At 50.9% G+C, this 27,811-nt stretch overlaps 1 protein-coding gene across 7 annotated transcripts; it reads left to right on the top strand.

Annotated features, from left to right (window-relative positions):
* Positions 1-665: 665 nt before the first annotated feature.
* Positions 666-27,811, top strand: CLTB (clathrin light chain B). 7 transcript variants are annotated; one of them, XM_060197205.1, is made up of 6 exons: positions 666-1,050; positions 9,761-9,804; positions 24,597-24,762; positions 24,899-25,010; positions 26,060-26,113; positions 27,343-27,811. In XM_060197205.1, exons 1-6 carry the CDS (start codon positions 885-887, stop codon positions 27,509-27,511), a joined length of 711 nt encoding a protein of 236 aa, XP_060053188.1. In that variant the 5' UTR covers positions 666-884; the 3' UTR covers positions 27,512-27,811. The 7 variants fall into 7 exon arrangements, with proteins under 7 accessions (XP_060053188.1, XP_016044171.1, XP_060053189.1 ...); XM_016188685.2 differs by having other exon boundaries at positions 716-1,050; positions 24,645-24,762; XM_060197208.1 differs by lacking the exon at positions 666-1,050 and adding an exon at positions 9,345-9,450 and having other exon boundaries at positions 24,645-24,762.

Here is a 27,811-nt window from a genome sequence, read left to right as displayed (position 1 = left end):
TGGGGTGGGGAGAGGGAGGGTTCAGGTCCTGGATCATGATGGCAGAGGAGGACCTAGTAGGGTTGTATTGTTATGTGGAAAACTGGGAAATGTTATGCATGTACAAACTTCTGTATTTTACTGTCGACTGTAAAACATTAATCCCCCAATAAAGAAATAGAGAGAGAGAGAGAGAGAAAGTTACAATGTGCAAGGACTTGGGTTCAAGCCCCCAGTCCCCACCTGCAAGGGGAAGAAGCTTCAAGAGTTGTGAAGCAGAGTTGCAGATGTCTCTCTGTCTCTCCCCTTTCCTCTCAACTTCTCTCTGTCTCTATTCAATAAATCATAACATAAAAATATATATTAAATGAGAGAGAGAGACACACCTGGCGGGGAAGGGCCTGGACCCTCAGCGAAGCTGCAGTGAGTCCTGGGATTTAGGGTCACCTCTCTAAGCCTCCTTTGCCGCCTCTAACAGGGGTTTAGGAAAATGGGACTCCGGAGAACTTTTGCAGTGACTAGGGGGCCGCCCCCACCCTCCACTCCCGCGGTGGCCCGGGCCCTGGCTACTGTCCCCTCCCTTCGTGCTGGGCTCCTGAGGAGGGGGACGGCGGGTTGGGGGGCCTGGGAGGTTTGCGGGAGCGAGCCGGGCTGCCCGGACCCCCGGCCGGGGAACTCCCGGGGCCTCTGCCGCCCCCCTGTGGCCGCGGGGCGACCTGCGCCCCCCAGCCCGCGGTGACGTCACCGCATTCCCGGGCCGCCCCTCCCGCCTGCAGCCGCAGTGACAGCCCAGCGGGCCTGCGGCGGAGAGGAAGTGCGGGCCGTCCCCGCCAGGCGGCTCGGCTCGGCTCGGCTCGGGCGGCGGGGCACAGAGTCGCGGCCGCGGGGCAGAGCCAGCCGGGAAAATGGCTGATGACTTCGGCTTCTTCTCGTCGTCCGAGAGCGGGGCCCCCGACGCGCCCGAGGAGGACCCGGCGGCCGCCTTCCTGGCCCAGCAGGAGAGCGAGATCGCGGGCATCGAGAACGACGAGGGCTTCGGGGCACCTGCCGGCGGCCAGGGGGGGCCCGCGGGTGAGTCAGCGCCGGGCGGCGGGGCCAGGGCCTGGGCACCCCCCACCCGGGGGGGTTGGGCAGGAGTGTCCGGGGGTCCCCTGGCGGAGGCCCTGCCGGGGGGTGGGGGGTGGGGAGGCTGGGGATCGGGTGGCTCGGCGACTGGAATTCGTCATGGCATTTCGTGCCTAGGCCAGCTCCACCAGGCCTGGCTCTGGATGGCTTAGCTCAGCACCGTCACTTCCCCGCAGTACCCTCACCTCCCGCCAACACCCCCAATCCCCTCAAGCTTCCCCAGCCTAGACCCCCCCCCCCATAAGACTGAAGTCTTTCCCAGAGCTGGAAGAGCATGGGACCCTTGTGTGTGTGGGGGGGGGAGGGCAAGGGACTCCCAAACCTTCCCTGGGGACCATCTGGCCAGCAGAGGCCAGTCCGGGGACTGGACCCTTAGATCTCACGGGCAGGACTGGACCCATTTCAGAGACGGGGACACTGAGGAGCACAGGGTCCCTACCCAGAGAGCTAGTAGGCTATCAGCCTCTTCCCGCACACTCTCAGGCCTGCTTGGGGGGGGGGGGGCAGAGGCCAAAGGGTATCTACTCTATGGGGCAAGTCTGTTCCCACTTCCACCCTGGGATTAAACAAACAAACAAACAAAAATAAGTGTCACCTTCATGAGTGCATAGAGTAGTCCTGATTCCCTGCTAATGGTGATTTCTGGGCCTATTGGGAAAGGTGGCTGCTTAAGCAGATGGATCTTTTAATATTTTCAATTATATATTTATTTGTTTTAATTTAATAATGCAGAGGTAGAGAGGGAATGATACAGGGAAAGAAATCAGGGCACTGCTCAGCTCTGGCTTATGGTGGTGTAGGGCATTGAACTTGGGATGTTGAAGCCTCAGACACGAGTCTTTTTGCATCACCATTGTGCTGTCTCTTCAGCTTCAGTCTTTGAATATTTCTTTTTTTTTAAATATTTATTTTATTTATTTATTCCCTTTTGTTGCCCTTGTTGTTTTATTGTTGTAGTTATTATTGTTGTTGTCGTCGTTGTTGGATAGGACAGAGAGAAATGGAGAGAGGAGGGGAAGACAGAGAGGAGGAGAGAAAGACAGACACCTGCAGACCTGCTTCACCACCTGTGAAGCGACTCCCCTGCAGGTGGGGAGCCAGGGTTCGAACCGGGATCCTTATGTCGGTCCTTGTGCTTTGCGCCACCTGCACTTAACACGCTGCGCTACAGCCCGACTCCCCAGTCTTTGAATATTTCTAAGTAAACTTCCAAAAAGTGAAAGACGCCACAGCACCAAAGCTTCCTTCAATGAGGTGGTGGCTGGGCTTGAACCTGGGCCACTCCAGTGCTAAGCAGCACACTCCAAGTGATGTGGTCCTTCACCAGACATTTATTAAGTAAGCACCTATTGCATGCCCAGCCCCTAGGAACACAAGGGTTCTGTGGTTTGAGCAATTGGAGTCTGTCTGTAGCTCCTTAAGCAGCCAGAGGCCCATAGCCATGAGTGACAGCTCTGGGGCAGGATCCCAAATCTTGCAACTCTGGGCCCCCTGTTCTTTCAAATACCACTGGCAGGCACCTTGGGAGGGGAGTTCTTGGGGGGGTGTCCTTTCTTAGCCCAACCCAGCCAGCTGTGTAGGCAGCATCCCTGGCCCCTCGGTAAGAGCCAGTCCTCATTCCACAGGGCATCCTGCAGGCATGCAAGAATCAGACTGCATGCCTGCATCCTCAGTGGACCACCAGCTCCCCTCTGGCTAGGGAAGAGGGCAAGCTGGGGCCTCTGGGAGCCAGGCAGGTATGGCCTTGCCCTGCGACAGTGGGGTTCCTGGAACGTGCCACTGGATGGGTGGTTCTCTCTGGGGCAGGGGTGGGGCACCGAGGGCCCCAGAGTGACATGGACCTGACACACCCAGGCCTCAGTTCTCAGTTCCCAGTACCTCTGAGTCTTGTCCCTTAGTTGAGTGTCTGGTGCTGGGCTTCCCCAGGGAGAGAGATGTCTGGTCTGAACCTGAATCTGAGCCTCCCTGAACCTCCTGGGGCCAGGCCGCTGCCAGCAGTGGAGTCGCAGACACTGAGTTTCCGTCCACTGGGCCCAGGAGGCTCACAGTGTCACAGCCTGGCTCTGCCCCCGCCTGGCCTGGTCACTGCTCAGCTCCCAGTGAGTCTGCCTCCCCCGCTGGGGCCGCTCAGCTCCCGGGCATCTCCTGGGTCCTGTTCCCAGGGGCATCAGGGACTGGGGGTGGAGGGTGGGGCGGCATGCCCACGGGGTCATCCCCGGGACTCTGTCTCTTGTGCCCCTGTTCTACCGGCCTGGTGACAAACACACTGGTACTTGTGCTTCTGCACGTGGGCCCGTGTGGGTGCTCGGGAAGGCTGGGACTCTGGCCCCAGAGGAATGTTCTCAGGCTTTAGGTCCCTGTCCTCCCCACCTCCACCCCAACGGGGCCACACTGAGCAGGTCAGGGGGAAGTAGGCTGCTGTCACTTCTGTTCTAGAGAGGGCCAGTGTGCAGAATGGAACTTGTCTCCAAGACCCTAGGAACAGGAGCCCCATCTTGACTTGGGGACCAGGCTGTCCAGGAGGGGAAACCCTATCTGAGCAAGTGCAGACTGGATCCCAGACACTGGCAGCAAAGTGACTGTGACTTCTGTCCCTGGAGGATCGAGCCCTGGGATCAGGTGTCTCTCCTGTCCCCTGGCAGGGCAGCACTTCCCCAGCTGGATCTCAGGGCTTGTAAGGCGACACTGGGCCATTTGTATCATCTGTACCATTGAGAGTGGTCTCTGGTGGCTCTCAGACAGGCCTGTGTAGATAACAGTGCCCGGCAAAGGCCACTTCGGCTACCATCAGACAACCCTTTCTGCTCACTCACTCAGTACAGCAGCCTTTGGCAGCTAAGTGACATAGCAGGGACCACAGGAAGTACCCAAGAGGGTGGGGGACTGTACAGTATTCTGGGGGTACCCTAGAGGCCAGACTTTTCATCAGCAGCTAGACAAGAGGGAGGAAAAGCAGGGAAGGCTTCCTGGAGAAGGTGACTTTTGAACTGAGCTTTTGAGGAGCCTTCAGAGAGGGAAGCAGGAAGGAAGCCCATGGGGCATGGGTGGGAGGGCTGTGTCTGGAGAAAGAGGAGGCCAGGATTGCAGGCGTGGGGGAAAAACCAGCAGCAGGAAAACGGGCAGGGCCAGGCTATGTAGCCTCTCAGAACTCAGTGTAGACATTTGACAAGTTCTTTACTGAGTCCCAAGCACAAGTCAAGCACCAGTCTAGGCACTGGGCTCCAGCCTTGTACACAAAAGTGTCCTGTCGTCTCGGAAGAACCTCTCCAGATAATAAGCACATACACGTCGGGGTTTCAGGCTGTGGGAAGGGCTGCAGAGAAATCCTACCAGGTGGGGAATTCAGGTGGCCTACCTGGTAAAAGGAACATGTTAACAAGAGTGAGGACCCAGGTTCAAGCCCCAGGTCCCCACATGGAAGTACCTGCTGGAGGAAGTGGTGAAGCAGTGCTGCAGTCTCTCCCCCTCCCTCCCTCTTTCTCTCTTTAATTTTTTTAAATTATTTTTTGTTTTTATTATTGGATAGAGACAGAGAAATTGAGAGGGAAGGGGGAGACAGAGAGGGGGAAAAATAGAGAGACACCTGCAGCCCTGCTTCACCACTTGTGAAGCTTCCCCCCTGCAGGTGGGGACCAGGGGCTTGAACCCAGGTCATTGTGCACTGTAATGTGTGTGCTTAACCAGGTGTGCCACCGCCTGGCCTCATATTTCTCCTTTTCTCTATCTCCCTCTCCCTTTCCCCCCTCCCTCCCTCTACACATTTCACCCTCTATCTTCCACCCTCTCTCTCTATATATATATTAAAAAAAAAAAAATCCAGGGTGGAATTGTGCAGACACCAAGCCCCAGTGATAACCCTGGTGGCAAAGAAAAGAAAAAAAAATCAATAAAATAAGGGGAAAAAATAGGTCAGCAGCTGGGGAGAGAGCTTAACTGATAGAGCATTCATCTTGCATGCCTCAGATTTCTGCTTCTATGCCTGGCACCGAATGTACCAGAATAATGTTCTGATTCTCCTCTCTTCCTCTCTCTCCCCCTCTCTCCCTCTCACTCTCCCTTTCCCTCTCCCTCTTTATCTCTCTCCCATATGTCATAAAAAAAAAAATTAGGGGTCAGAAGTTGGGTGGTAGCGCAGCGGGTTAAATGCACTTGGCGCAAAGTGCATGGACTGGCATAAGGATCCCGGTTCGAACCCCGGCTCCCCACCTGCAGGGGAGTCGCTTCACAGGCAGTGAAGCAGGTCTGCAGGTGTCTGTCTTTCTCTCCCCCTCTCAGTCTTCCTCTCCTCTTTCCATTTCTCTCTGTCCTATCTAACAATGACGACATCAATAACAACAATAATAACTACAACAACAATGAAAAACAACAAGGGCAACAAAAGGGAAAAAAGTAAATTTTAAAAAATGCCTAGAGGTGTCATTTAAAAAAAAAATAGGGGCCAGGCGGTGGCGCACCTGGTTAAGCGCACATATTACAGTGTGCAAGGATCTGGGTTCAAGCCCCTGGTCCCCATCGTAGGGGGAAAGCTTCATGAGTGGTGAAGCAGGGCTGCAGGTGTCTCTCTCCTGCACATTTTCCCCTCCCCTCACAATTTCTCTCTCTCTCTATTCAAAATAAAAAAATAAATAAGAAAACATTTTAAATTAGTTATTTTTTAATTTTCATCTTTATTTTATTTATTGGAATAGAGACAGCCAGAAATCCAGAAGGAAGGAGGTGATAGAGAGAGAGACAAAAAGAGAGACACACCTGCGATAATGCTTCACCACTTGCAAAGCTTTCCCCCTGCAGGTGGGGACTGGGGGCTTGAACAATTAATTAATTTTTTCTTTTTTAATATTTATTTTATTTATTCCCTTTTGTTGCCCTTGTTGTTTTATTGCTGTAGTAATTGTTGTTATTGATGTTGTTGTTAGATAGGACAGACAGAAATGGAGAGAGGAGGGGAAGACAGAGAGGGGAAGAGAAAGACAGACACCTGCAGACCTGCTTCACTGCCTGTAAAGTGACTCCCCTGCAGGTGGGGAGCAGGGGACTCGAACCGGGATCCTTACGCCAGTCCTTGCGCTTTGCACTGCCTGTGCTTAACCCGCTGCGCTACTGCCTGAATCCCCAATTAATTTTTAAAAAATATTTTTACTTTATTTATTTTTGGATAGAGACAGATATTGAGAGGGAAGAGACAGAGGAGAGAAAGACAGAAATATATACACTCATACATCACTTATGAAGCTTACCCCCTGCAGGTGGGGACCAGGGACTTGAACCTGGGTTCTTGTGCATTGTAGTATATGTGCTTAATCAGGTGTGACACCACCCAATCCTAAATAAATAAATTTATTTTATTTTATTATTTTTATTATTATTTTGCCTCCAGGGTTATTGCTGGGGCTCAGTGCCTGCACTATGAATCCACTGCTCCTGGAGGCCATTTTTTCCCTTTTGTTGCCCTTGTTGTTTATCGTTGTTATTATTATTGTTATTGCTGTTGTTGTTGGATAGGATAAAGAGAAATGGAGAGAGGCGGGAAAGACAGAGAGGGGGAGAGAAAGACAGACACCTGCAGACCTGCTTTACCGCTTGTGAATCGACCCCCCTGCAGGTGGGGAGCCAGAGGCTCAAACAAGGATCCATACACCAGTCCTTGCGCTTGGCGCCATGTGCACTTAACCCGCTGCGCTACCACCCGTGCCCCTCCATTATTATCTCCATTATTATTTTTTAACCAGAGCACTGTTCAGCTCTGGTTTATGGTGGTGTGGGGGCTTGAACCTGGAACTTTGGAGCCTCAGGCATGAGAGTCTCTTTGCATAACCATTATGCTATCTACCCCCACCCCTAAATAAATAAATCTGTTTAAAAATTAGCAGCCTGGTGGTCCGGGAGGTGGCGCAGTGGCTAAGGCACTGGACTCTCAAGCATGAAGACCTAAGTTCAATCCCCAGTGTACATATACCAGAGTGCTGTCTGGTTCTGTCTCTCTCTCCTGTCTTTCTCATAAACAAACAAACAAATAAAATTTTTAAATTATCAGCCTGGAAGGAATCATGGTTTCAGATCTTTGGACTTGCACATGTGGTCCCAAGTTGGATCCCTGGCACTGCATATATGGGAGCAATGCTCTGGCCTCTGCCTCCCCTCCCCTCCCCACCAAAGGATTAATTTGGTCTGTGCCTCTGGAGGTAGCAAGTGGATAAAGCACTGGACTCTGAAATAAGGGGGCTGGGAAGATGGCAAAAGATTCTCCTGCTTGAGGCTCTGAGATCCCAGGTTCAGTCCCCAGCACCACCATCAGCCAGAGCACAGCAGGGCTCTGGTCATATAAACCAACAAATGTCCAACTTTTGCACCCTTCCACACTTGCTCCCAGCCCCTCCCCTGCTCCCCCTCCTGACCTCTGTTTTGTTGTCAGTATTCACAGGTTCAGTTTAGTTTTTATTTGTCCTGCTCACCTGGTCGCTTTATTTCCTTACATTGCCCATACTTGGGGTTGAGGGGTAGGGTGTGAAGTCATTCCATGTTTTTCTGTTTGTTTTTTTTTTTGTTGTTGTTGTTGTTTTGTTTTTCTCTCTCTCTCTGATCGATTTTCCTGGGCAATCAAATTGTACTATTTTCAGCAAATAGTGAAACAAAGCTCATGTCTTTGTGCTGACTACTATTCCATGTGCTGTGGGCCGCTCCCTCTTAGCCAGTCCTCCAGAGACTGATACATTAACTGTCTCCCTCCAGACTCAGCCTCTGTCAGTCTCAGGTCTTGCAAATATTTGCTTTGATTGAAGGAGTGCTCAGCTAAGTGTTTGCTTTGTGAAATGTCAGCTGGGGGCAACTGAGTGAAAGGGGCTGGAAGGAAGGACAGCTGAAGCCAGGGAGATCTTTATTTTATTTTATTTTTGCCTCCAGGGTTATGCTGGGGTTCAAGTGGCTACACTTGGAATCCTCTGCTCCCAATGGCCATTCCCCCCCACCCTTTCCTACCCTATTTTATTTGACAGAACAAAGAGAAATTGAAAGGGGAGGGGAGATAGAGAGGGAGAGAGAAAGAGAGACACTTGTAGACCTGCTTCACTGCCCATTAAGTGTTCCCCTGCAGCTGGGGGGCCCAGGGTTTGAACCCAGGTCCTTGTGCAGGTTCTGTATACGTTCAATTGGGAGTGCTCCTGCCTGGACCCTTTAATTCATTCTTGAGCAAAGATTTATTTATTTATGATAGAGTGGGGAGAGAGAGAACCAGAGCGGTACTTTGGCACATAGGGTAACAGAGATAGAAGTCAGGACTGGGGGGGGGTCATATAGCACAATGGTTATGCAAACAGACTCTCATGCCTGAGGCTCCAAAGTCCCAGGTTCAATCCCCCTCACCAACTACCATAAGAAGCCAGAGCTGAGCAGTGCTCTGGTGTTTATCTGTGTGTGTCTCTCTTTCTGCATCTCTCTCAATAAATAAATAAAAATATTAAAACAATTTGTAAAAAAAAAAAATTTTTTTTTCGCCTCCAGGATTATTGCTGGGCTCAGTGCCCGCACCATGAATCCACTGCTCCTGGAGGCCATTTTTTCCCCCTTTTGTTGCCCTTGGTGTTGTAGCCTTGTTGTGGTTATTATTGTTGTTATTGATGTTGTTCATTGTTGGATAGGACAGAGAGAAATGGAGAGAGGAGGGGAAGACAGAGAGGGGGAGAGAAAGACAGACACCTGCAGACCTGCTTCACCGCTTGTGAAGCAACTCCCCTGCAGATGGGGAGCCGGAGGCTCTAACCGGGATCCTTAATGCGGATCCTTGCACTTTGCGCCATATGTGTTTAACCCGCTGTGCTACCTACTGCCTGACCCCGAGTCCAAGGCTTTATCCACTGCACCACCTCCTGGATTGATCATTCATTCATTCATTCATTCATTCATTCATTCATTCTCCATGTTTCTATTCACCTGTCTATACTTCAAGTGGGTTCTGAGCTGTCCCAGCTCCTGTTCAAGGTCCTGGGGAAACAGTGAAGAGGAGACACAGGTCTGCCCGTCTGGCAGGACAGATGGACAGATCAAAGAATGTGCACAAGGGGCAGGTCTAAGGGTCCCTGTGACAGCAGAAGCCACAGTAATCTGACAGGCCAGAGATGCAGGAGGGGGCCCTGGCTGAGTCAGGGTGCAGGCAGGGGGACCTTTTCCTGGGAGTGGCAGGGGGAGGAAACTAGGCCAGTGGCTGACTGGTGGGGGCTGTGGTTCCGGCTCTGCCAGGTAGGGAGGTGGCCTGGGGCCCAATGGGCAAGGCTCTTCCTCGGCCCTGGCAGAGCCACCTGTGGGCGGGCACAGGCTCCAGACTCACAGGCCTACCAGGGAAACCAATTCCAGGTAGTGAGACTCCTTGTCGGCTAAGGGGTGTGGGGATGGGTGATCGTGTGGCCTCTTGGAGCCTCAGGCATCTGTGAAATGGGCTGACTGGGTGGGCAGCCAAGCCTGTGATAGTGACCATCCAGACAGCCATCGAGGGCTGTGCCCGAGTCATTCCCATGTGGAGGGGCCAGTACATACTTGGGCAGGCCCTGTCACCCTCCCCATGCTGCCAGAAGGTAGGTGTCCCCATCATTGAGTGCCATGGGACAAAGCCAGGTGGGTGCGGGGAGCCACGAGTAACGCTGTCTTCTTGCTCTCTGTCCGGCAGGTTCTGAGGACATGGGGCCCACTGTCAATGGAGACATGTTTCAGGTGAGCAGGGCTCTGTCACGGCTGGGCCTCAGAGGCTGGTGCCAGGTTCCGTCATGGGCAGGAGCGAGACGAGGCTCACTCTGCGCTTCTGGGCTGCTGGGGTGGGTGGGGGAGAGGTGGAAAGAGACCACAGACCAAAGCTTCCTTCAGTGTCGTGGAGGGAGGGCTGAAAACTAGGTCATGCGCATCCACTCAGGCTATTTGCTGACACCAATTTATGGATTTTTAAAAGCTATTTATTCATTTATTTTTTTACCAGAGCACTGGTTAGCTCTGGCTTATGGTGGTGCAGGGGATTGAACCAGGGACTTTGTGCCTCAGGCATGAGAGTCTCTTTGTATAACCATTATGCTATCTACCCCTGCCCCCTAATTTATTGATTTAAAGAAAGAAACTATTTGTTTAGTGACCAGCGAGTTGGTGCAGTGGATAAAGTGTTAGACCCTCAAGTGTGACATCCTGAGTTTGATTCCTGTGCCAGAGCGATGCTCTGATTCTTCCCCCCACCCCATATTTATTTATTTTTTACTGTGGTATTTCTCCCTTTTTTTCTGATTTTTTTTTAAATTGGGGAATTAATGTTTTACATTCAACAGTAAGTACAATAGTTTGTGCATGTATAACATTCCCCAGTTTCCCATATAACAATACAACCCCCACTAGGTCCTCTGAATCCTTCTTGGACCTGTATTCTCCCCACCCACCCACCCCAGAGTTTTTTACTTTGGTGCGATACGCCAATTCCATTTCAGGTTCTACTTCTGTTCTGATCTTGTTTTTCAACTTCTGCCTGAGAGTGAGATCATCCCATATTCATCCTTCTGTTTCTGACTTATTTCACTTAACAAGATTTCTTCAAGCTCCATCCAAGATGGGCTGAAAATGGGGAAATCACCATTTTCAATAGATAAGTAGTATTCTATTGTGTATATATACCACAACTTGCTCAGCCACTCATCTGTTGTTGGACACCTGGGTTGCTTCCAGGTTTTGCCTATTACAAATTGTGCTGCTATGAACACAGGTATATACAAGTCTTTTGGGATGGGTGTGTTGGGTTCCTAAGGATATATTCCCAGGAGAGGAATTGCAGGGTCATAGGGTAGGTCCATTTCTAGCCTTCTGAGAGTTCTCCAGACTGTTCTCCACAGGGGTTGGACCAACTGACATTCCCACCAGCAGTGAAGGAGGGTCCCTTTGACCCCACAGCCTCTCCAGCATTTGTTGCTGCTACCTTTTCTAATGTATGACATTCTCACAGGAGTGAAGTGGTATCTCATTGCAAATATCTCACTTGCAAATTTTTTTTTTTTTTGCCTCCAGAGTTATTGCTGGGCTCAGTGCCTGCACCATGAATTCACTGCACCTGGAGGCCATTTTCCCCCCTTTTGTTGCCCTTGTTGTTGTAGCTTTGCTTTGTTAATTACTGTTGTTGTCGTTCGTTGTTGGATAGGACATAGAGAAATGGGGAAGACAGAGAAGAGGAGAGAAAGATACCTGCAGACCTGCTTCACTGCTTGTGAAGCGACTCCCCTGCAGGTGGGGAGCCGGGGGCTCGGACCGGGATCCTAATGCCAGTCCCTAAAAAAAACACCTACTTGGGAGTCAGGCTGTAGCGTAGCGGGTTAAGCGCAGGTGGCGCAAAGCACAAGGACCGGCATAAGGATCCCGGTTCAAACCCCGGCTCCCCACCTGCAGGGGAGTCGCTTCACAGGCGGTGAAGCAGGTCTGCAAGTGTCTCTCTCTCCTCCTCTCTGTCTTCCCCTCCTCTCTCCATTTCTCTCTGTCCTATCCAACAACAACAACAACAATAATAACTGCAACAATAAAACAACAAGGGCAACAAAAGGGAATAAATAAATAAAATAAATATTAAAAAAAAAACACCTACTTACTCATATATGAAAGAAGAAAACTTCTCTCTGGCACATGCGATGTCTGGGGGTGAACTCAGGACCTCATGCTTGAGAGTCCAGTGCTTTAACCACTGCTTCTTCACTAATTTATATATCTATTTGTTTACTTATCAGTAAGAGAGAGAAAAGGGGGAGGGAGTTAGAGAGAGAGTGGACCAGAGCATCAGTCAGGAACATAAAATGCCAGGAATCAAGCTTGGAACCTCATGTACAAAAGTGTGGTGTTCTAGCTACTGCTCCAACTCCAGGATCATAATTCATTATCGTCTTTTGTTTAAAGATGTCTTTTTGTTTTGTTTTCTAAATTCATCCTTTTTGTGGGCACTGTCTTTTTAAATATTTATTTTCTTTTTGTTGCCCTTGTTTTTTTTAAAATTGTTGTTGTAGTTATTATTGTTGTTGATGTCGTTGTTGTTGGATAGGACAGAGAGAAATGGAGAGAGGAGGGGAAGACAGAGAGGGGGAGAGAAAGATAGACCTGCTGTAGACCTGCTTCACCACCTGTGAAGCAACTACCCTGCAGGTGGGGAGCCGGGGGCTCGAACTGGGTTCCTTTCCCTGATCCTTGTGCTTTGTGCCACGTGTGCTTAACACGCTGCGTTACCACCCGACTCCCTACTTTTCAATTTTTTTTTTTATTTAAGAAAGGATTAATGAACAAAAACATAAGGTAGGAGGGGTACAACTCCACACAATTCCCACCACCCAATCTCCATATCCCATCCCCTCCCCTGATAGCTTTCCCATTCTCTAGCCCTCTGGGAGCATGGACCCAGGGTCGTTGAGGGTTGCAGAAGGTAGAAGGTCTGGCTTCTGTAATTGCTTCCCCGCTGAACATGGGTGTTGACTGGTCGGTCCATACTCCCAGTCTGCCTCTCTCTTTCCCTAGTAAGGTGTGTCTCTGGGGAAGCTGAGCTCCAGGACACATTGGTGGGGTCTTCAATCCAGGGAAGCCTGGCCAGCATCCTGGTGGCAGCTGGAACCTGGTGATTGAAAAGAGAGTTAACATACGAAGCCAAACAATTTGTTGAGCATCAATTTTTTAAAAAATATTTATTTTCCCTTTTGTTGCCCTTGTTGTTTTTTATTGTTGTAGTTATTATTGTTGTGGTTATTGATGTCGTCATTGTTGGATAGGACAGAGAGAAATGGAGAGAGGAGGGGAAGACAGAGAGGAGGGAGAGAAAGACAGACACCTGCAGACCTGCTTCACCGCTTGTGAAGTGACTCCCCTGCAGGTGGGGAGCCAGAGACTGCAACTGGGATCCTTACACCGGTCCTTGTGCTTTGCGCCACGTGCGCTTAACCTGCTGCACCACCGCCCGACCCCCCCCACTTTTTAATTTTTAAAAATTCTCTCCCGAGTAATGCATGCTTATTGCAGGCCCGCACCAGAGAATGATTTACATTGGTAATTAAATCTCACCTGATTCCTCTGGCTCACTCCCGACTGGATGCGTGTCTTGTCCATGCACTTGTGTCTCTCCTCCAGATACAGATACAAAGCTGCTTGATGGATCGACTTGCCTGTCCCCTGCAGGGGGGTCGCTTCACAAGCGGTGAAGCAGGTCTGCAGGTGTCTTTCTCTCCCCCTCTCTTTCTTCCCCTCCTCTCTCCATTTCTCTCTGTCCTATCCAGCAATAATAACAGTAACAACCACAACAATGGGTGGGGGTAGATAGCATAATGGTTATTGAGACTCTCATGCCTGAGGCTCCAAAGTCCCAGGTTCAATCCACTACATCATCATAAACCAGAGCTGAGCAGTGCTCTGGTAAAAAACAAAACCAATAACAAAGATGGCAACAAAATTGAAAAAATGACCTTTAGGAAGGAGAAACAGATTCATAGTGCAGGCACTGAGCCCTAGTGGGAAATTTTTTTTCTGTAGTAATTATGCATATACACAGACCAAAAGAACAGTTAATAAATATATGTATTTATTATTTAAAATATTTTATTTATTTATTTTTACCAGAGCTCAGCTCTGGCTTACAGTGGTGCAGGGGTTGAACCTAGGACCATTGGTAGCTCAGGTATGAAAGGGGTTTTTGGCTTTTTTTTTGCATAACCATCATATGTCTCCCCAGCCCATAGAGATTTATTTTACTAGAGAACTGCTCAGTGCTGGCTTATGGTGGTGCTGGAGATTGAACCTGGATCTCAGAGCCGCAGGCATGAACACTGCTTGCAGGACTGAGGAGACAACATAGTGATTATGCAAAAAAAGACTGCCCTTCATGCCTGAGGTTCTGAGATCCTAGGTCCAACCCCCAGCACCACTGTAAGCAGTGCTCTGGTTATAAATAAATAAATAAATAAATAAATAAATAAATAAATAATAATGTAAAGACAGTTTCTCTCTGGGCCTCAGACTGGGGCTAGTGAGATAGCTTGTCTGGTAGGAGGTCTGCACTGCCAAGTTTAGGGTCAAGGTTCTAGCCCCCAGTACACCATATGGGAGCATCATGGCACTGGGGGAGGTTCCAGTGCTACAGTTCCTCTCTCTCTCTCTCTCTCTCTCTCTCTCTTTCTCTCTCTCTCTCTCTCCCCCCCGTCTTTCTCCTTTCTTCCTCAGAGGGAGAAAAATTTGACAAGAGAGGAGAGCGAGATGAGACTTCAGGCGGTGCTCCCAGCTCCCTACAGAGGCCATGGTCCCTTCCCTCTGCAGGAGCCAGGCTCTAGGGTGGGGCACACGCTTCACAGTGCAGCTCCGACTGTGGGGGCTGCAGCCTCAGGGCTCCCTGGGCCCCATCCTGAGGAGGAGCTGGCTGGCATCTCCCAGGGTGTAGACAATTCCCTCTTATATAAGCGGGATGGGCGGCTACCTTCCACAGGGAAACTGGCCAGGTGCCACTTCTGGAAAATTACTCAACCCTCAGCAAGCAGACGTTTTGTGCCTCCTGGGGCCTGAGCTTGCCAGCTCTGCAGTGTCCTCTTCCTCCTGGGACAGAACCAGAGAGACTCACCCCCCACCACCACTTCCCACCCCCCAGCCACAATCTCTTTGCTGGCCCCTATAAAACAGAAAACCTGTATTTCCCCCTTAGCCTTCAAGCACCTTGGCTGAGACACCCCCCCCCCACCCCTGCAATAAAAGGCAGATTGCCCACAGCGACCCTGGGTCCATGCTCCCAAAGGGATAGAGAATGGGAAAGCTATTGGGGAGGGGATGGGATATGGAGATTGGGTGGCAGGAATTGTGTGGAGTTGTATCCCTCCAGCCTATGATTTTGTTAATATCTCCTTTCTTAAATAAATAAATAAATAAATAAATAGGCAGATTGACAGAGAAAAACAAAACTTGTTTAAATGAGACGTAACTGGGAGAAGTGGTTCAGTGGCCGAGCACAGGACTTGCGTGTCCTCTGCTCAGTGCTGGAGTGAAGTTGATTTTGTGTCTGGTTTCCTTTCTGTGCTCACAGTCAGGGCTTCATTGCTCTCAGCTGACTTTTTTTTTTTTTAAAGTATTTTATTTATCTATTTATTTTTGCTTCTAGGGTTACCGCTGGGGCTTGGTGCCTGCACTGCAAATCCACTGCTCGTGGAGGCCACTTTTCCCATTTTGTTGCCCTTGTAGTTTTTATTGTTGTCACAGCTGTTGTTGTTGGATAGGACCGGGAGAAATCAAGAGAGGATGGGAACACAGAAAGGGGGAAAGATAGACACCTGCAGACCTGCTTCACCACTTGTGAACAGAACCCCTGCAGGTGGGGAGCTGGAGGCTAGAACCAGGATACTTACGCTGGCCCTTGCGCTTTGGGCCATGTGCACTTAACCCACCCCGCTAACGCCCAGCCCCCCTCAGCTGACTGTTTCAACTAGGCAGAGAGAAGTGGAGAGACAGAGGGAGAGGGGCAAGACACCACAGCACTGAAGCTTCTTCCCCCATTGCAGTGGGGGCTGGGCTTGAACCTGGGGCATTGTTCACCTGTGCTGCCCTGCTATCTCTCTAGTTACTGTGTCCATGCAGCTTATGAGTAATTTTATGACGGCAGGTGAGCCCTGCCATGTGTGTGGCTCAGGTTCGAGCCCAGCCCCCACTGCACTGGAGACCCTTTCAGGGGGGCTGGGCGGTGATGCACCTGGGTAAGTGCACAAAGTACTAAGCGAAAGGACCTGCACAAAGATCTGGGTTCGAGCCCCTGGCTCCCTACCTGCAGGCGGAAACTTTACAAGTGGCGGAGCAGGTCTGCAGGTATTCCTCTGCTGCTCTCCTCTGTCTCCCTCGCCTCTCTCAATTTCTCTCTGTCCTATCCAATAAATGGAAGAAATGGCTGCCAGGAGCAGTGGATTCATTGTGCTGAGCCCCAGTGATAACCTTGGCGGCAGAGAGAGAGAGAGAAGTTGTCCTTCTCCCCGGCCCCACCTCTCTCCCTCCATCTTTCCTTATCTTGCTATTTTGTTGTTCTTGTTGCTGGGAGCTTCACTGCTTTGGGCAGCTTTATGTTTCAGATAGAGACAGAGACCCAGAGAGAAGACATCCCAGCACCAAAGCTTTCTCCATGTGGTGGAGGTGGGAGCCCCCTCAGCACTGCTCCTGCACCCACAGAGCCCTCCCTGCATCCTTGGTTTTCTCATGTGGTGCCAGGGATAGAGCCCAGGACCCTGGGAACAATGAGCAAATGTTTGCCATGCCCTGTGGGGACAAAGACAGGACTCTGAACATACCCCGACACACACACACACACACACACACACACACACACACACACACACTCAGATTCCTTGCCACCCAGGCTGGGGATAAGCCTTTTTTTGGAACAGTTCCTGAATGAAAATTATTCTCAACCATGAAAGGAAAGGTAAAGCAAAACTTCCTAAGCCTGCTACTTGTTTACACAGAAGCAACCGAAAATAACCCTCATGCCAGAGAGACTTTATTTATTTTTAAGATTAGCGGTGCACCCTGCCCCAAGATTGGACGCTTTCTCCCTCCCTCTCCTGCCCTCAGGGTCTGAGGAACCTGGGCTTCCTCTCCAGCCTCAGAGGACTCTCAGGCTGCTCAGAATAACCCCAGGAGTGTGTGCTGGCAAATCCATCCTGTGGGTTCAAGAAGGGGTCCTCCAATTTTCTTTCTTTCTTTTTTTGGTGATACGAGGGGAGGAAATAGGGCCTCCAGCACTTGTGACGCCATTGCTATGTAGCCTCCCTAGGTCCCTTTTTCACTCCTTTCTGAAAAAATGTATTAGAAGATGAGAGACAGATATTGAAAGAGAGAGAAGGGGAGGCAGCCTTGCTTTACTACTCATGAAGCACCCGTATCACACACGCATTCCTCTTTGGAGACTCAGAACTCAAACGTGAGTGCTTGCCCATAGTGATGTGTGCACTCTACTGGGTGAGCCGCCTGCTAGGCTCCTTTTTTTATTCTATTTTTTTTATTATATTTATTTTATTTATTCATTCCCTTTTGTTGCCCTTGTTGTTTTATTGTTGTAGTTATTATTGTTGTTGTTGGATAGGACAGAGAGAAATGGAGAGAGGAGGGGAAGACAGAGAGGAGGAGAGAAAGATAGACACCTGCAGACCTGCTTCACCGCCTGTGAAGCGACTCCCCTGCAGGTGGGGAGCCGGGGTTTGAACCGGTATCCTTATGCCGGTCCTTGTGCTTTGCGCCACCTGCGCTTAACCCGCTGCGCTACAGCCCGACTCCCTTTTTATTCTATTTTTAGAGACAGAGGAGGTCTCCCACACACACACACACACACACAGAGAAACAGAGAGGACACAGACAGCATAGCTACACACTCCCTCCATCATACATACAGCACTCTCATTAAGAAACAGATCTTTGAGGGGGCTGGGGACACAGCATAATGGTTCTCCAAAAAGACTCACACCTGAGGCTCCAAAGTCCCAGCCAGGTTCAATCCCCAGCCTCACCATAAGCCAGAACTGAGCAGTGCTTTGGTCTCTGTCTCTCTCATTAAAATAAAATAAACAGGGAGCCAGCCAGTAGCGCACTGGGTTAATCGCACGTGATGCAAAGCGCAAGGACTGGCATAAGGATTCTGGTTCGAGTCCCTCCCCACCTGCAGGGGAGTCGCTTCACAAGTGGTGAAGCGGGTCTGCAGGTGTTTCTCTTTTTCTCCCCCTCCCTGTCTTCCCCTCCTCTCTCCATTTCTCTCTGTCCTAGCTAACAATGATGAGATTGATAACAATAATAACTACAACAACAATAAAAAACAAGAGCAACAAAAAAAAGGAAAATAAATAAATTAAAATTAAATTAAGTATTAGAAAGAAAGGAACAGATCTTTGCTCCAGAATTGCCTGGGCCAGAGTAATGCTCTGTTTTTTGTTTTTTGTTTTTCCCTCTCTCCCTCACTTTCATTACCAAATAAATGAATTAAGCAAAATAAAATAGATGGTAAAATATGTAAAGTAAGGGGTCCACGGAGCTGTCGGTTAAGTGCTTGTATTGCCATGCACCAGGACTAGGGTTTGAGGCCCCTCACCCCACCTGCAGGGGGACGCTTCATGATGAGTGAAGTAGGTCTGCAGGTGTCTTTCTTTCTCCCTCTCTATCTTCCCACCCTCTCAATGTCTCTCTGTCTTATCAACTATAATAGAAAGGAGGGTGGGGTGGGAAATGGCCGTCAGGAGCAGTAGATTTGCAGTGCCAGCACCAAACCCACCAATAACGCTGGTGGTAAAATAAATAAATAAGTAAGTAATTTGTATACACACACAACTTAAAAAAAAAAAAAAGGAAAGAGTAAAATGTCAGGATGTGGCTGCTCCCAGGAGGAGTGAGTGATCATAGCCTTGGGTTAGTCTGTATCAGCTTCATGAAGCCCGGAGACTCTGTCTCAGTTTGACTGGAGAAAAGTGCCGGGCTTGCGTCTCAGGAGAGAGACCAGGAACTCATGGCGGAGTGGTAATACAATCTTTATTCATGCGGGAGCCCCAGAGTCAGGTGTGAGTGCAACAGGTTAAGCCACGTGGAGCCAAACCACAATGGCCGGCAACCGCCTCCCTGTCTGCATGCCTGCCCTCCTCCAGGTGGGGACACGGAAAGAGAGAAGAGAGAGAAACCAGAAACAGAAGTGACTTTTATAGGATAAAACCGGAAGTGGCAAGTTGGAAACGGAAATGGCTAGGAAAAGGGGGTGGAGAAAGGAAAAAGGCACGCTGGGAACTTCCTTAGCAACTATTGTGAGGGTTTTAACTGGTGGGATTAATGTTACCCTGCAGGCAGGGCGGGTCTCGAGGTAGAAAGAAGATAGACCAAAGGAATGGCTGGGGAACCTTTCAGGCAAAACACTGATTATGTGAATAGGCCATAGTGTCAGCAATGGAGGATGGGGCAGGGGGGCTGCCCAACACAGCCTTGGGTTAGTCTGTGTCAGTTTCCTGAAGCCCAGAGACTCTTGTCTCAGTTTGACTGGAGAAAAGAAGGGCCACGGGCCAGGCGGTGGTGCACCTGGTTACGCACACATATCACAGTGCTCCAGGACCCAGGCTCAAGCTCCTGGTCCCCACCTGCAGGGGGAAAGCTTTCATGAGTGGTGGAGCAGGGCTGCAGGTGTCTCTCTTTCTCCCTCCCTATCTCCCCCTCTCTTCTCAACGTCTCTATCCAATAATAAAAATAGATAAATAAAAACATTGAAAAGAAGGGCCACAAAGTAACAAGAACCAAACAAACAAACAAAAACACTTTCTTTCTTTCCCAAACAGCAGTGCAATTGTCAGCAGATGGAACCTTCTTAAGGATCGGGTGGGGTCCTGGGAGCCTGGACAGGGTGCGGCTGAACCAAGCAGCCCTGGCCAGCTTTGCTTCCCAGACTAGGGCCCCGGAGAGACTGAACCAAACACCCTGTGCACGCAGGAAAGCAGGGTGAGGGAGGCACCCTGGCTGCCTCATCCGAGGGTGGGCCGCCCCAGCCACCTGGGCCCCCGTCCAGCTGGAGACCAGCCTGCTGTGCCTTCTGCATCCTCCTGCACCCCAGCTGCCCACACCCTTTGGGTATGCACTGTGCCAGCACCCTGTGGGGACTGCCTTCAGAGGTTGTTAGCCAAGACAGAGGCGTCTCTCCTGGAAAGGGGATACACCAGAACATGACCTTGGACACTGCATTTATAGCAGCTTTTTTTTTTTTTTTTTCCGACAAAGACTATAATCCCAGAGCTTCCCCTGGTTTTGTGACATTCCCATGTGGTGCTGGGGCAAAGTACATGCCCCACCCAGTGAGTTCTCTACCAGCCTATGGCGATTTTTTTTTTTTTAACCTTCAGAGTTATTGCTGAGGCTTGGTGCCTGCACTATGAATCCACCACTCCTGGTGGCCATTTTCCCCCTCTTTTCTCTCTTTTATTTTTATTTGACAGGACAGATAGAAATTGAGAGAAGAGGGGGTGGTAGAGAGAGAAAGACACCCGCAGACCTGCTTCACTGCTTGTGAAATGTCCCCCTTTAAGGTGGGGAGTGGGGGCTTGAACCCGGATCCTTATGCAAGGTGATATGTGAGCTTAACCGGGTGTGCCACCAGCTGGCCTCTGACAATTCTTTTTAAACTTTAAAAAAAAAATGTATTTATCTTCCCTTTTGTTGCCCTTTTTTTAAAATTGTTGTAGTTTTTATTGTTGTTACTGATGTTGTCGTTGGCTAGGACAGAGAGCAATGGAGAGAGGAGGGGAAGACAAGAGAGGGGGAGTGAAAGATAGACACCTGCAGATCTGCTTCACCGCCTGTGAAGCAACTCCCCTGCAGGTGGGGAGCCAGGGGCTCTAACCAGGATCCTTAAGCTGGTCCCTGCGCTTTGCGCCACATGCGCTTAACCCACTGCACTACTGCCCAACTCCTGGCAATTTTTTAAAAAAGATTTATTCTATATGAGATACACATAGAACCTTGTGTGAGGGGGAGAAACCAGTGCTCCATTCTGGTACACATTGCACCAGCCTGATCCAGCAGGGAGACCCAGGAGGAGGGGAAGAGCATGGAGGAAGGTGGGCAGATGCTGCCTAGGGCCTGGGCAAGGGCTGGGGCTGAGCTGGCAATTCAGGGGCTGGACCAGATTCCATCCCAGGGAGGCCAAGGCCAGGCACAGTGTGGGCCCGTGCAGACAGGAATGTGCAGGGCAGCAACACTGAGGAAAGCCAGGGGGCGTGGCCGGGGTCTGCTGGAACAGAAGAGGTTTCTGGGTTTTGGAGACTGGCTGGGAGTCACATTTTTTGCTGGGCTGATTCCTCACCCACAGAGTCTCTCCTGGCAGCCGGAGCCTCCAGTCCTGGCTGTGCCACTGCCTTCCAGCTCCCACCTCAGCTCCCTTCTGCCCCAAATGGAATGAATAGTAATCTTAATTCCAACACTCTTAGAAATGGCACACAGCTTCTCTCTCTCTTTCATTATCACTAGGATTTCACTTCAACTTTTTTTTTTTCTTTTTAGGTAGAGACTGAGAGGCAGAGAGAGAGAGAGAGACCGAGACCACAGCATCAAAACTTCCTTCAGTGTGGAGAATCTGGGCTTGGCAAAGCGGTGCACTATCCAAGTGAGCTATTCTGCTCCAAGTGAACTATTCTGCTGCCCTGAAGTTGTCTACTTGGGAAATATTTATTTTTTTTATTAAAGTTTTCTTTTGCCTCCTGGGTTATTGTTGGGGCTCAGTGCCTGCACCACAAATCCACTTCTCCTGGAGGCTATGTTTTTCCCCTTTTGTTGCCCTTGTTGTTTTATTGTTGTGGTTATTGTTACTGATGTCATTGTTGTTGGATAGGACAGAGAGAAATGGAGAGGAGAGGGGAAGACAGAGAGGAGAGAAAGACAGACACCTGCAGACCTGCTTCACCGCTTGTGAAGCAAGCCTCCTGTAGGTGGGGAGCCGTGGGCTCGAACCGGGATCCTTACACCAGTCTTTGCACTTTGCACCACGTGTGCTCAACCCACTGCACTACTGCCCGACTACCGGGAAATATTTATTTCTTACACATGAGACAGAGAAGTTCACATGAGGGCAGGGGTAGATAGCATAATGGTTATGCAACAGACTCTCATGCCTATGGCTCTGAGGTCCCAGATTCAACCTCTGTACCACAATTAGCCAGAGTTGAGCAGGGCTCTAGTAAAAAAAAAAGTTGTGACCTGGGAGGCAGCACCGTGGGTGTGATGTTAGGCTCTCAAACATGAACTCCTGCATTCCATCCCCAGCCAGAGTACTGCTCTGGCATCTCTCTCCCCCTCTTCTCTCTCTCTCTCTCTCTCTCTTCTCTAATATAGACTACTTGTTGTCATTGGGACCTCGCCACACTGGGCTGACTTTTTCTGATAAAGAGAGGGCTGGAATACTACTCTGCGAACACGGAGAATAGTGTGTTCTTTGGGACAAAATGGTTGGAGGTGATTCTGCATAGTGAGATAAGAGATGAAAGACAACTACGAGATGGTTTCACCCATCTGTGGAATCTAGAGAACTAATACATAAACTTACAAAAACAAACAACACACACACACACAGCCAAGTTAGCTTGCGAGAACTCTGGTAGTATCTTTGGGAGGTAGGAGGGTGGGGGCACAGAGTTTTGGTGGTTAGTATAGTGTGGAACTGTATACACATACACCCTGTAATTGTACAATCTTGGTTTTTTTGGTTTTTTTTTGGTTTTGTTTTAATACCAGAGCACTGCTTAGCTCTGGCTTATGGTGGTGCGGGGGATTGAATTTGGGACTTTGGAGCCTCAGGCATGAGAGTCTGTGTAACGATTATGCTATCTACCCCTGCCTTAATCTTAGTCTTGTAAACTACTAAATACTACTAAAAGTATAACCACAAATAAATTATATATATATGAAGAGAGAGAGAGAGAGAGAGAGAAATGGGGGGGTGTTGTTTTTGCCGGGCTGGCTTCACGGGCGGGTAACAGACGACCCAGGACTCATGGCTGGGTTGTAGGCAGTTTCTCTTTATTCATGCAGGACACAGCGCAATCTATACCAAGCTAAGCTAAACTAACTACTACAAACAATCTTGTCCTTATAAATATACTAGCCCAGTAGGGTGGGAACAGGATGCGAAGCAGAGAGGATGGAGAGAAAAGTGACTGGTGAAAATCAGGGTATGACAAGGAGAGGGGGCGGAGCAGGCAAGAATTCTACCACTGAACCACCAATGCCCTGGAGGGAGGGTGGTGCTTGTTAATAGTGGTTATGTAAATAGAATACAGTGGTTATGTAAATAGAATGCAGTGCTAAGCAGGGGGGATTTAAACTAATGAAACAGAAGGGGTTTTTAGAAGCAGAATTAGAAGCATACCAACAGGGGGGGAATACCGCCACACTGAAGCTCTCCCAAGTACTGTGATGCTCCCATGTGGTGTACATGGGGCTCTAATCTGGGTGGTACTCATGGCAAAGCAGGTCCTAAAATGAACCATTGGGGGGGTGCTGGGGAGACAGCATAAAGGACCTTGAGATCCTGTTTGGAGGTTCTAGCAGGGGAGCGCAGCTACTCATATACCTTTGGTATGGCTCTATTCGGGGAAGGCCGTCCTCTTCGGCCCTTCAGGAGGGACGCACATGGAGCGGTGAGAGAGGAAGGGGACACCCGCCTAGCCAGCCAGATCAGCCGAATCAACCCTGGTGATCAATGGGGTGACAGATGTCACAGCCAGATCACCCTCACATCCGAGACAGCATACAGGTTATGTAAAAGCCTTTCAAACCTGAGGCTCTGAGGTCCCAGGTTCAATCCCCAGCACCACCATAAGCCAGAGCTGAGCAGTGTTCTGGTAAAAAAAGAAAAAATCTGTAGGGGGAAGTCGGGCGGTAGCGCAATGGGTTAAGCGCACGTGGTGCAAAGTGCAAGGACCAGCGTGAGGAACCCGGTTCGAGCCCCCGACTCCCTACCTACAGGGGAGTCACTTCACAAGCGGTGAAGTAGGTCTGAAGGTGTCTGTCTTTCTTTCCCCCTCCTCTCTCGATTTCTCTGTTCTATCCAACAACGACATCAATAACTACAACGACAATAAAAAAACAAGGGCAACATAAGGATAAGTAAGTAAATATTTTTTAAAAAGCTGTAGGGGGGAGTTGGGCGGTAGCGCAGCGGGTTAAGCGCATGTGGCATGAAGCACAAGGACTAGAGTAAGGATCCCAGTTGGAGCCCCAGGCTCCCGTCGCTTCACAGGTGTTGAAGCAGGTCTACAGGTGTCTTTCTCTCCCCGTCTTCCCCTCCTCTCTTGATTTCTCTCTGTCCTATCCAACAATGACGACATCAATAACAACAATAACTACAACAATAAGAAAACAACAAGGGCAACAAAAGGGAAAATAAATATTAAAAAATTTTAAATTTTTTTTTAAAAAACCTGTAGGGGCCGAGTGGTGGCATTTTTGGTACAGTACATGTTACAAATGCTTCAGGACACAGGTTCAAGACCTGGTCCCCATCTGCAGAGGAAAAGCTTCATGAGCAGTGCAGCAGTACTGCGGGTGTTTCCTTCCCTCTCGATTTCCGGCTCTATCAAATAAACAAATAAATAGGGGCCGGGGGGTGGCACACCTAGTGGAGCGCACGTTACAATGCTCAAGGACCCAGGTTCCTAGGTTTGAACCCCTGGTCCCCACCAGCAGAGGGAAAGCTTTGCAAGTGGTGAAGCAGGGCTGCAGGTATCTCTGTTTCTCTCCTCTACATCCCCCTACTATCTCAATTTCTGACTGTCTCTATCCAATAAATAAATAAATGGCTTGGGTGGGGGTATAGCATAATGGCTATGCAGAGACTTTCATGCCTGAGGCTCTCAAGTCCCAGGTTCAGTCCCCCACACCGCCATAAGCCAGAGCTGAGCTGTACTCTGGTAAATAAATAAATGGCTCTAATCCAACGTTATACAAACTGTTTTGGCGTGGGTGCTATCATTCATGTAATCCAGGGGCCAGGGTGGCACAGTGGTGAGTGCAGTGGGCGTGTCTGTGTGCAGGAGGCCAACGGTCCAGCCGACGGGTACGCAGCTATTGCGCAGGCAGACAGACTGACACAGGAGCCAGAGAGCATCCGTAAGTGGCGAGAGGAGCAAAAGAAGCGGCTGCAGGAGCTGGGTGAGTGTGGCTTGTCTGGGGACAAGGACAGGTGCCCAGGTGGGGCGAGGGCCCTGCACTGCCTCTGGGCTGGAGCTGGGGGGCGGGGCTGCTGGCTGCCCAAGAGCTGTCACTCATCCTTGTGTGTGTGTGACAGATGCCGCCTCCAAGGTGACGGAGCAGGAGTGGCGGGAGAAGGCCAAGAAGGACCTGGAGGAGTGGAACCAGCGCCAGAGTGAGCAGGTGGAGAAGAACAAGATTAACAACCGGTGAGTGGGACAGTGAGGGGATAGGAGGGGTCTGGGGCTGTCGGCGAGATGGGTGGCTGGTGGTGGGAACACAGGATGGGGTGGTGCTCCCCATGTCCCTGAAGTTTGGTGCTGGCCCCTAGTCAGAGCAGGCGTGGGTAGAGTGACACTGCCTCCAGGCAGCACGGTTAAGGATGGAAGTCAGAGGCTTGGATCAAGGGTGGACGACAGGCTCAGTGTGCTCAAGGCTCCCGGCCTGCAGCCCAGCTCCTTCCTCCTCGAATCGCCCCTCCTGGGGCTGGGGAGTGTGGTGTGCTTGTGGGGGGGTGGTGATGCCCTGGCAGCTCCAGGCTTCTGCTTTCTCCCTTAGAGCCTCAGTGAACAGGGCATCTCGCTTCCAATAGCTTACTTAAAGCTGCTCCTAACCTGGTCCTGTTGTCACGTAGCTGTCCCAGGCACCAAGTCAGTGCCAGGGGAAAGGACTCAGCCTGCCCATAGGTCCACAGGTTGTGCCTGAGGGCAGGGAACGGTCAGTCTCATCCAAACCACTAGGACTGAAGTAGGGGCAGCCTAATCCCCCAAAGGATAATCAGGGAGGCCTTCCTGAAAGAAGGGGCACAGCTGCTGGGCAGAAGGGAGGCAGCGGCTGCTCACTGGACACCTTGGTAGAAATGACCTTAGACTAGACATGTCAGTGAAGCTGTGCCCTTAAGGGGCAAAGCCAGTCAGGAAGAACCACACCCCCGTTCTGGGAGAAGGGAACTGCTGGGGGGAGGGGGGTCCAGCATGTGAAACTGGGGGTGGGCTGGCAGGGGCTGCATTAGACTCTTGGGGACCAGGAGTCCCCAGGGCAGGTGGGCAGGGTGTGGGGAGCCGTGGAGGGTGTGTGAGGAGGAAGACCATCAAACCACCCCAGGGTGGGGTAGAAGCGCCTTTCTCTCTCTGGGCTGTGGAACCTTCCAGAACTGTGCTTCCTAACACCTCTCTGGGAGGCACTAACACCGTTTCTCTTTCTCTTTAACCACTTACCTGTCTGTCTGCCTACCCTGTCCCCCCACCATCCCTGCAAGGATCGCTGACAAGGCCTTCTACCAGCAGCCGGACGCTGACGTCATTGGCTATGTGTATGTGTGACCCCACCCCCCGTGGGGCTGGGGGGACACGCCGAGGTGGCCACGGGCTTCCCTGCCTGCTACCCGAGCCTAAACAAGTGTCTGAGCATGAGGGTGGCTGTGGGGTGATCGGAGCCCCAGGAAGGTGCAGGCTGTTTAATGAGCATCTACTCTGGCAGAGAGCAGCAGAGACTGTCCCCAGAGGGAGGGGTGGGTGGCAGAGCACACCAACCCCGGTGGGGTGAGTGAGGGGTCTCTATGCCATGGAAAGCACTGATTGCAGAAGGCAGGAAGTAAAAGTCATCCCCTGTCCCCCAAGCACTCTGCTCCTCCTCAAAGACTGGGTCCAGGATGGACCCCCCCCCCACCTCAGCCCAGGCTAGGGCTCGAACCTGGGACCTCACACCTGCCAATCCTGAGCTCTCTAGCCACTTTACTTACTGTGATGCTTCTCCTGCGCTCCTTAGTCTGGGGCTGCTGTAACTGTCAGCCTGAACCCACAGAGAAGCCCGTCTTCATCCTAAGCTGCTTGACCCAAAGCAGAGGCTCCCAGAGGTGCCTCTCAGTCCCCAGAGACCCCAGTCCCTCCTGGCCCAGGCTCCTGGGCTCGCTTTGAAAATGCTGTGGCTCAGCGCTCCACCCCACCTGGTCTTGTCTGGAGAGCACCCGGTGTTCTCTGAGGCACTTCACCCAGTCAGTCACTCAAGGTCAAGTTCTGGCGAATGCTGAAAAGAGCTCAACCACTGTATTCATTGCTCCAAGGGCCCTTCTGGGTCAGGAGCCCCAGGCTGGGAAGTCCTGAAGGAGCAGTGATGGGCAGGGAAGGCCTTTCTTTATTTTGATGAGTGCGACCAGAGTGCCACTCAGCTCTGTCTTATGGCAGTGCCAGAGACTGAACCTGGGGCCTCAGGCATGCAGGTCCTATGCTCTCCTGCTGAGCTCTCTCTAGGTCAGTCTGCAGAGGTGAGGCACACATTCAACAAGAATGGCAATGATGCAGTGACCCAGGAGTTTGGGGCAAGAGTTTTCCAGAAGATGGAGACAGTATGTGCAAAGGTCCTGGGGCAGGACCGAGCCAGGCTCCCTCTGGCGCCAGGGCTGTGCCTGGAGGCCTGAGGTCAGAGGGCATGAGGCTGGGGGTTGGCCGCTGGACAAAGATCCCCAGGGCAACCTTGCTCAGTGGAAATCAGAAAACCACTGAGTCGAGGGGCAGCGGTAACACGTCCCATCTCCACCCACAGGGCCTCTGAGGAGGCTTTCGTGAAGGAGTCCGAGGAGACCCCAGGCACGGAGTGGGAGAAGGTGGCCCAGCTGTGCGACTTCAACCCCAAGAGCAGCAAGCAGTGCAAGGACGTGTCGCGCCTGCGCTCGGTGCTCATGTCCCTGAAGCAGACGCCACTGTCCCGCTAGGTGGCCGCCACAAGGGAGGCCACAGAGCAGGACCCTAGCGGAGTAGAAGCTGCACTTGGGGCGGGGTTGGGGGCAGCCTTTAGCTGGGGCCAGGCAGCCAGCCTGCTCCTGCTGGCCTCCAGGGTCTGCGGAGGGGAGCCCTCGCTCCTGTCACCCTTCCTTCCCCCAGGCCTGGCCCCCCACACTCCTCTTGGCCCACAAAGTTGTGACTGTCCTCCCTGATATATTGTTTTTGGGTTTTGGTTTTTTTTTTTTTTTTTTTTTTTTTTGGTTCTCTTGGCTTAAACGGTGTATTGTTAA

The sequence above is a fragment of the Erinaceus europaeus genome, chromosome 9, assembly GCF_950295315.1.
Source record: "Erinaceus europaeus chromosome 9, mEriEur2.1, whole genome shotgun sequence".
NCBI classification, from domain to species: Eukaryota; Metazoa; Chordata; class Mammalia; order Eulipotyphla; family Erinaceidae; genus Erinaceus; species Erinaceus europaeus.
Note: the sequence above shows the minus strand (reverse complement) of the source record. Positions and strands in the feature narration are given on the sequence as shown.